The sequence below is a fragment of the Danio rerio genome, chromosome 14 (assembly GCF_052040795.2).
Source record: "Danio rerio strain M-AB ecotype USA chromosome 14, GRCz13ab, whole genome shotgun sequence".
NCBI lineage: Eukaryota > Metazoa > Chordata > Actinopteri > Cypriniformes > Danionidae > Danio > Danio rerio.
In genome coordinates, this window is record NC_141034.1 from 19,226,788 (window position 1) to 19,236,655 (window position 9,868).

Genomic DNA, 9,868 nt, shown 5'->3' on the forward strand with positions numbered 1-9,868 from the left:
ACTGCAGCACAGAATCTAAACCTTGTATCTCGTACACCATCAGGAACTTTTAATACATTTACTAGCTCCATATATACAGTCTTAAGGTACAGGTTGAGAGAAACAGAGGTACATTCAGCAAATGTGTCAATAAGAGTAAATGCATGATTAAGAAAAATAAACTCTTAAAACCAAGTAATATATTGAAAATGATTTAAATCTCAACGTTTTCTGGATGTCTTCTTTTTCCTGTGAATAAAGCATATAATTATATTAAACCTTTCACACTGTATCATGTATTAAGAATACTTCTTTACTTTTTATAGTGTATACAGCATGTGATCATATGTATGGCTTGCTGTGAGCCAAGAGATTGTGAAAAAAGTCTGAAAACTCACCAGCTCTCGTTTTACAGATCCATAGAAGAATAGCAGTAGGAAAACTTAGTGCTGCCATCTCAATGATAATTATAATCCCTACAGCAAGAAGAGAACTCAGTCATTGAAACTATACATTATCTGAATGAAACAAGCTGCTATCAGAATCAGTTTTATTGCCAAGTGTGCTTTACACACACAAGGAATTTGTTTTGGCTACAGAAGCTTCCAGCGTACATAAAGTGACAACACAAAACATATGAAGGAAAAAAGATGATAAACATTAAACAGAGATGCAATTAGTAAAAAGATCTGAATGTTGAGTTATATGTTCGTTATAAATATACTGGTTATACGGTGCTGTGTACAAATGCAGTGCTGTCTACAAATATCAGTAAATATGATAGTCATCTCAAATACCTCTGACTAACAATCCCCTTCCAACAATCTCAATACCTCCTGGATGAACAAAGAGAAGAAAGTGTTATAAGACATATTGTATTAATAGGAATTTATGTAAAATATACCAATACCCCAAGTAAACACTACAGTATTGGTTAGATGGGATTAGTTCTGGCTTGTTATTATTGTTGAGCTAAATAAGTTAGACACAAGTATTTTCATTTTCTTACCCAGGTATGAGACAGTATAGCTGACCGAGGTCTTTACTTCAGATCCTTTAGTAATCTGGCATCTCCATTCTGTGTTGTCATCTTCATCGAGGAGTGTTTTAGTCAGACTGATGCTACAGTGATCTACAGAGGATAAGATCTGAAATCTGGAGTCTGTTTGGAGATTTACTCCAGACTCATTTACCCAGATGAGCTGAAGTCCCTCACTACTGAGCAAAGTTTCACAAGAATGTTCATAACAGAAATATAACTGACAGAAGAGAGTGACAGAACGTCCTGGTTTAATCTGTGTCTGTGAAGATGAGGGAGAAACTGAAACAGAAAGCACACCTGATGTTAAAGGAGAATTATTATAATATGAATCAACCACAATGAACAGAATCACTGACCCTGAAGAACATGAAGATAAACATTGCCAAAAGTTTTTTGTGTATCTTTAACCCCAAGCCAACAGGTATAAACTCCAAGATCTTTAGTTGTGGTTTTATAGATGTTCAGAGAGCAGTCAGAGCCCAGACTCAGTCTGTCATGTATCTTTCCATTACTAAATAATTCAATTCCTGGTGATCCTCTTTTGCTATAATATGCCCATGTGGTTGATGTGCAGTCAGCAGAAGCATTATAACAGGGCAGAGTGGCATTCTCAGCATCACTACTGAACACGTGGATAATTTTCTGTCCACTGGCTTCTGAAACAACAAGTGTTTGTGTGTTTTTTATATTGTGCTTTATAGGAAATTCTGACCAACATACAAAATACACTTGACTTTTCGTATAAAAACTGTTCAAATCAGTTATATTATAAAAAATAATTATTTTCTGTCTTGTAATTTTAGTTTAACTATAATCTCTATATCTTTTATCTATCTAAAATGCAGTGTATTCGGAAAGAATTTATAGTGCTTCACTTTTTCCACATTTTTTTTTTGTTACAGCCAAAATGGATTAAATTAAGTAATTTACTCAAAATTCTACACACAATACTCCATAATAATACTGTGAATAAATGTGTGATTATTTTAAATGTTATAAATTGCCGTGAAGCTCTAAATTGAGCTCAGATACATTCTGTTTCCACTGATTAATCTGCGGTCACACTGCACTTTTCTCCCCATAGACTTCCATTCATACACATGCGGATGCGTCAGACCTGAAACGCAAGCTGTGTTGGAAAGTTCAAGCTTTGGTGAACTCTGACCTGCAAAATCGCACCACTTAACTGCGTGAGACCAATTGAGAATCAAAACATGACCTCTCTGGACAAAAATGTAAAATATGGAGCAATCGCTCGCTTTTTTAATGTCTAATAATCTTGTTTAAAAAGGCATACACCTGTCTATATAGGGCTCCAGGGTTGACAGTGCATGTCAAAGCACAAACCAAGCATGAAGACAAAGGATATATATATATATATATATATATATATATATATATATATATATATATATATATATATATATATATATATACACTATATGTGTATGTGTGTATGTATATATATATATATATATATATATATATATATATATATATATATATATTAAGGGTGAACCCGAATACGGTATTCGGAAAGACACGAATAGCGTGTTTTTACGAATACTTGATTCGAACAAATACTTGAAAAATTATTTGTATTCGGGAGCAAGAAAAACACTATATCAAAAAGCAGCGTTTCCTCATGAGACCACAGTGCATGCCCGCGTGAGTGAGTGAGTGAGAGAGAGAGAGAGAGAGAGAGGCAAAACGCGCCAAAGCCCGAAACTGAAAGCGAGACGTGACTTTTAAGGGGTTGTTTCATATGGATTTATTAATCATTCTTACTGTTCAGTGATCGCAAACTGCCGTAGTTTATTAAAGACGCAAACCCCTCACTGCACGTCAGCTGCGCGCCTTTAGCAGACCTCCTCATTCCTGCAGCACGAGGGCTTTATGATTGTTTATGCGCGCCAAAAGTGGCGGATCTGTCCGGTAAAATATCTGACTGCGTGTCACCGCATCCCTAAGGACTGTTTGGCGAAATATTTGACTGCATGTCACTGCATAACAAACGACTGAAAGGATATAACTAGAGAACTCTCCACTGTGCTACTGGGTGAGAGCGCATGGCAAGCCGTTTTAGCATTTAAACCTTGTTCAGACTATCCATAAATATATTTAGAGATATCTTTAATTATATTTTGACTTGTCATAATTATAATTCGACTAGTCAGATTGGAAATATCTGCAAATATATTATGATAGACTAGTCATATTCCTCCATTGACTTCCACTGAAAAATATTTGCAGATATCTCTAAATAAGTTTTGACTATATCTCCAAATGAATTTTGACTAGTCAAAAATCCAATTCAAGATATCTACAACTGTAATTAGACTTTTAGTAAATTAATTAGAGATATCTTCAAATATATTTGTAAATATCTCTAAATATGATGAATTAAAGATATCTCCAAATGTATTATGACTAGTAAAAACTCAGAGATATCAATTACAATTGTTACTAGTCAAAATTCATCTGATTACGTACTAGTACAATTGTAATTGCAGATATGTCTAATTGTCATTCTGAGTAGTGGAATTATAATTATGACTAGTCAAAATATAATTAGAGATATCTCTAATATATTTATGGAGTCAGAACAAAGATTTAAATGCTAAAAAGGCTTGCCATAGAGAGCCCTTCTCACTGAACAGAGCACCGCGCAACCTTCTATGTAATGTATTATCACATGCACTAAAAGCATCCTAAAAGCATCAACACAGCCACATTCTGCCCCAGCAAGTCAGTTTCAAACATAAAAAAAACAAACAAACAAACTTTGTGTCTTTTTTTTGTGGCTGGCAGATGATAATAGCAGGGCTGTATCTTTTAGTATTATATAGAATACTTTTGTTCTGCCAGATCTCCCGGGCAGGGTTTTATTTAGATTTATTTAGTTAATATTAGTTTTTGGAATTCTGTCCATTGGAAAAAAGTTCTTTCAGAAGAAGAACAGTTTTTTGAAGTATTATTTGTTTTTATTCTGTCTATTCAGTGTCCTTCAACAAGAACGGTGGTGGTGGGGTTCATAATATTCACAATGGTATTTTATTAGTTGTTGGTTTAACCATGGATGAGATAATGGCTTCTGTGTTATTTTCTTTTCAATGATATTTCTTATCACATGTTCAAAAACAACAGCCAATATTGCATATCTATAATTTATATAATGGGTATAATTAAACAATACTTTCACTATAACGTAAATTAGAAGTGTAATAGAAAAAATATATATTTTTGCGCCATTTTGAATTTTACTCGAATACAAATACAAATACAAATACAAATACTTTTCCCCCCTCAACAAATACAAATACAAATACCGGCTGCTCCGCACATCCCTATATATATATATATATATATATATATATATATATATATATATATATATATATATATATATATATATATATATACATATATACATATACACATACACACACACACACACACACACACTTTCACACTTTCATATATATAGTATCTTTTTTCTGGAGAAGATCTTACTTGTTTTATATCAGCTGAAATAAAAACATTTTTTAATGTTTTTTTTTTTTTTTTACCATTTTAAGCTCAAAATTATTAGGTCCTCAAGAAATGTTTCTTTTGATTGTCTACAGAACAAACCATCAATTACTCTATAGCTCGTCGAATTAACCTTGTTAAGCCTTTAAATGTCACTTGAAAAATCGTCACCTCAGAATTATAAGGTTTTAACTGTGTTCTGAATGATTTTGAGATTTTTTTTAGCTTTAAAGTTTTTGCAATCCACATAGCAAACAGTATGTGTGTAACATTTGATTTTTTTGAATAAAGTTATTAAAATGTAAACAACTTATAAAAAAACATCCCATAATGTAAATGAGTTGTCATTTAATAAGAATGTCAATAACTCAATTTTGACAAACATGTCAGATAGAACCTTATAATTCTAAGGTGACGAAATATCTAGTATCTTGAAAAATATCTAGTCAAATATTATGTACTGTCATCATGGCAAAGATCATCAGTTAATAGAAATGAGATATTAAAACTATAGAAATGTGTTGGTAAAATCTTTCTTTTAAAACAATTATACGTTAAAAAATAATGTTTAAATGTTATATTTTTAATAGCTAAATGTGTGGAGGTGTAACACGGGGAGTGACACAGACAACTGTAGTTTGGATCCACTTGCAGGTTTATTCGGAGTCAGGCAAGCAATGGTCAACACAGGTGCAAACAGAGGTATAAAGGCAGTCCAGAATCGTGGTCAATATAACAAGCGAGAGGTCGGAAGGCAGGCGGAAGACAGGGATATCCGGATAAACAAGGCAAGATAAATACATGGGTAAACAAGACTAGAAAACGCGTTGAATTGTCACTATAACAGAAAACAAGACTCGACAATGTGAATGAGTGAGTGTGTTGCTTAAATAGTGTGTGTAATCAGTTGTTGACAATCCTCAGGGGGTGTGAGTGTAATCAGTCTAAATGAGGAGGCATGTGTGAGTGTGAAACGGAGTGCATGTATGAAAATGTAGTTCAGAAATGGTGGATTTGTAGTCCATGGTTATTGTGTGTAAGATACAGCGATCTAAAGAGTTACGATCGCTGGTGTTTGTGACAGCAGGGCTAATTGGTTATTTCATTAAACAGCAGTTTCTGTACTTATCACATAGTTACCATTAATAAGGTCTAAAAATATGGAAAATTTTGCCACCTAACACTACGTGTTTTTTCAGGTCTGTGATGTAACTCATGTATATGTTGCGATGTCAGTTCGATGCGTGCATCGCATTATGAAACTATTCTTGTTAACATCTTGGAGTAAAAACATAGACTGAACTTGAGGCCGGGTGACGTGATCCGATAAACTCACTGCACAGATTATGTAACTGTCCTTCTCGGAACCGCAGATGGCGAGCGAGTGGGACCACAGTATAAACTCTCACGTCTTTCTAGACTTCAGCCATTATTCAGCCATTATTATAGACACGTGCACGCTCTAATCGAAAGCGGGAGATTTATTTCTATAGCAACCTCTCGCGACACAACCTCTTTAATAATATTCTGGTAATAACGCCGTCAAATGTTGCGAAGTAAGAGTAATGATTTTTTTCTCCGGTAATTTACTTGAGTAAGAGTAAAAGTACACATATTCAAATGTACTCAAAAAGTACTCATTACCCAATAATTTACTCAAGTAAATGTAACTCGTTACTATCCACCTCTGCCAGACGGTCACTCTGAGCTCCAGCATTCTTCTGTAGAGAGGAGAACCTTACAGAAGGACAACCATCTGTGCAGCAATCCACCAATTAAACCAAAAATATCAATAGAGTGATTTCACAACAACTCTGTGAATGTTCTTGAGTGGCCCAGCCAGAGCCCAGACCTACATCCTATTAAACATCTCTGAAAATGGCTGTACACCGTCGCTTTCCATCCTACATGATAGAACTTGAGAGCTATTGCAAAGAGGAATGGGCAAAAATTCCCAAAGACAGGTGTGCCAAGCTTGTGGCATCATATTCAAAAAGACTTAAAGGGTCACGAAACACCAAAACACATGTTTTGAGCTGTTGACAGTCGTATATGTGTCCCACACAGCTAAAAACACTATTAGGACATCTATATTTCACTAAAAAGTGTAAATTGGTTGTTTTTGCGTTATTTCAAGCAAATTCGTACTTCCGGTTTGAAACGAATTTTTGAAGCTGCGTCACGGTCATGACATAATAGTGTTGTATTCCAGCGTGCAGACTGGGCGTCTGTGCCAGAGTGTGTCTTATTACGTCTTACAGTGTGTTGCATTAATGCATGAGTAAGGCTTGGTTCAAACCAATCAGCGCACTCTATTGTGCAACTTCATTAATATTCATTACTGTCACAGTGTTTAGACGACACTCACACCACGTTGTATTGGCAAAACAATCGTGAAGTGTTGCTTTTATAGTTTGCTGCAGTTAAGTTTCGTTTTCATTTTCTCTCTGTGAGAGCTCATCTGGACTCACGTGTGGATTAACAGTGTACGCGACGCTCGACAACAATAACTTACGTGTCTAAGGAGGAACATTGTTTACCTGAAAGCTGTTCTCATATGCAAACGCTGAGATCGGATTCGCTTGTAGTCTCCTCTTCATAAAGACGCGGCTCTAGTTGCTGGTGATTGTCCTGTCTCTACAGATTTGGTAAGTGAGTGAAAAGCGCTCTTTGTTTATTCAGTTTGTTTGTATCGAACTAAGTTAACCATTGCACCGAGTATAAACATGTTAGCACCACAACCAAACTTTAACCTCGTGTAGGCTTTCTGACGCTACCTGCCGTGTGCATCTAAGTTTCCGGGAAATGCAGAGGTTTTTTTTCTCTCATTCGCCGTGCGGTATCAAACATTGCATGAAAAATACACGCTTAGAGCAGTTCCTCAAATCAAATATCGCGTTTGTCGCGAGCGGCATGAATGAATTCCCTGAATGAAAGAGCCAAACTGCAGTTAAAGTCCACCATTTAATAATTTGGCAAATAATTCGACTACAGATGTCTTTGTAGGTTAAACACCATCACTTTCTACTGTGTGTGTGTGTGTGTGTGTGTGTGTGTGTGTGTGTGTGTGTGTGTGTGTATTTTGATTCTGAAACTCGTGCGCGCCCAAATAGACACTCCCACACCATCCCACTTTTCTTCCTTCGACACTCCCCCCTAAACAGAGCTGGACACGCCCACTTTTCTGAATTTTTCCAAAGTAGAGGTGTGAAAACACCCTGCTGAAACAAGGGGGTTTCATGGCCCTTTAAGGTTGTAATTGCTGCCAAAGGTGCATCAACAAAGTATTGAGCAAAGGCTGTGAATACTTATGTACATGTGACTTTTCAGGTTTTTTATTTTTAATAAATTTGCAACAATTTCAAAAACAATTTTTATTTTTTTTACATTGTCATTATGGGGTATTGTGTGTAAAATTTTGAGTAAATAAATGAATTGAATCCATTTTGGAATAAAGCTGTAACATAAAAAATTTGAAAAAGGTCAAGCGATATGAATACTTTCTGCATTCACTGTAGATGAAACTAATGATGAACTTGTTCAGTTCAAATAAAGTGCATATAACACTATATTTTCATTTTATTCAAACTAAGTAAGTTCATCAGCAGTGTTAGGGCTAACACAAAATCCTGGCTTTTTTAAGCATAACAGTATTTAAAAGTAGCATGTATATAACACATGTATACAATATACAAATAAAGTATAAATATAAAAGCAGTTTTTTCAAAGGATACAGAAAACCCTGACCCCAAACATTACTGACAGATTTACCTTTGAGAATTGAGCAGAAAATGATCAGTCCCAGCATGTCCATATGCCTTGTCATTCATCTGTCTCTATGTCTGTCTTTTTTTTAGCATTTCTATAGTGTCTTCTTTAAAATGTCACCAGCCCCTTCTCTGCCAACTTCCCTTAATAAGACAGATCATAGTATGACCCTATGATGCAAGAAATATTCCACTATTACCCAAAATAACTGGTTCTTCATTTCTGACAAAATATTGAGCAAAGGCTGTGAAAACTGATGTACGTGATTTTTTTAGGTTTTTTATTTTCAATAAATTTGCATCAATTAAAAAAAATCATTTTCCACATTGTCATTATGGGGTATTGTGTGTGGAATTTTGAGAAAATAAATAAATTTAATCCATTTTGGAATGAGGCTGTAACATAAAAAAATGTGCAAAAAGTGAAGCGCTATCAATACTTTCCGGATGCACTGTATTGCTAGCTTTTTAAAATATCTAATCATCTTGTTTGATTTCATTGTTTCACGTTATAACTTGTGACCAGAGATGTATAAAGTACTAGAGACCCAGACTTAAGTAAAAGTACGGTCCCACTTTATATTAAGTGACCTTAACTAATATGTACTTACACAGCAATTAATAGTTTGTTACAATGTACTTATTGTGTAAATACATGTATTTACTTTGTATTTATGCTTGATTAAATACATGTATGTAATTTCATCTGTAACTAACTTTTGTAATTAGATTTGTAAATACACTGTTGACCATCCCTTACACCTTAACCCACCCTTAAACCTACCCATACCACCAAACCTGTCCATAACCCAACCTCTATCCCAACTCAAAAGCACCACAAGTGTTCTCAAATACATTATAAACACAGTAAGTACATTGTATTTATTTTTTTTTGAGGTAAGTACATAGTAGTTAAGGACACTTAATATAAAGTGGGACCAAAAGTACAAGTGCTCTATCAAAAAAGTGACTTGAGTAGAAGTTGAAGCACCATACTTAAGTGGAAGTACTAAAGAATTCAATATTTTTTGTACTTAAGTATTGCAAGTAGTTTATTTCAAAATGTACTACTCAAGACCAAAAGTAAAAATATTGTGTAATGTAGTTATTAAAGAAAGCAGTCAAAAGACATCATATTGTTCTGTTTATTTTAAATATCTTTTTTTGAGGCAAGTGATTAAGCAGAACGAAAAGAAACATGGCTTACAGTTTAAATGAACTAGGATAACGTTTTTCTCCTGCGCTTGAACCACAGATCTGACAAATTATAACAGCTTTAACACATACCTTTCAAAGTTGTGTTACAAAAACATTCCTTAAATTCACTTAAAACGCCATTGAAACCCATTTTTGGATTGCAAATTACCGGTTTTAAACGTTGTAAACAGAAGTTCTAAACATTCTACCGGAGGTCACTATGGCGCCTTCCATGCAGCAGCCAAGAAAAAGGTCTATAATTGTAATGAGTAGGGGTGTGAATCTACACTGGTCTCATGGTTTGGTTCGGTTACAATTATCATGCCATAGATTTGGTTCAATTTGACATCTC

General features: G+C 34.7%; 1 protein-coding gene across 2 annotated transcripts; it reads right to left on the reverse strand.

The window, feature by feature from the left end:
- Positions 1-22: 22 nt before the first annotated feature.
- On the reverse strand, positions 23-8,515 carry dicp2.1 (diverse immunoglobulin domain-containing protein 2.1). 2 transcript variants are annotated; one of them, XM_087280019.1, is made up of 6 exons: positions 8,324-8,515; positions 1,378-1,674; positions 989-1,300; positions 777-815; positions 378-455; positions 23-228 (listed from the first exon to the last, which is right to left on the reverse strand). In XM_087280019.1, the coding sequence occupies exons 1-6, from the start codon at positions 8,376-8,378 to the stop codon at positions 194-196; spliced, it is 816 nt and encodes a 271-aa protein (XP_087136145.1). In that variant the 5' UTR covers positions 8,379-8,515; the 3' UTR covers positions 23-193. The 2 variants fall into 2 exon arrangements, with proteins under 2 accessions (XP_087136145.1, NP_001245155.3); NM_001258226.3 differs by having other exon boundaries at positions 104-228; positions 1,378-1,677; positions 8,324-8,418.
- Positions 8,516-9,868: the final 1,353 nt, after the last annotated feature.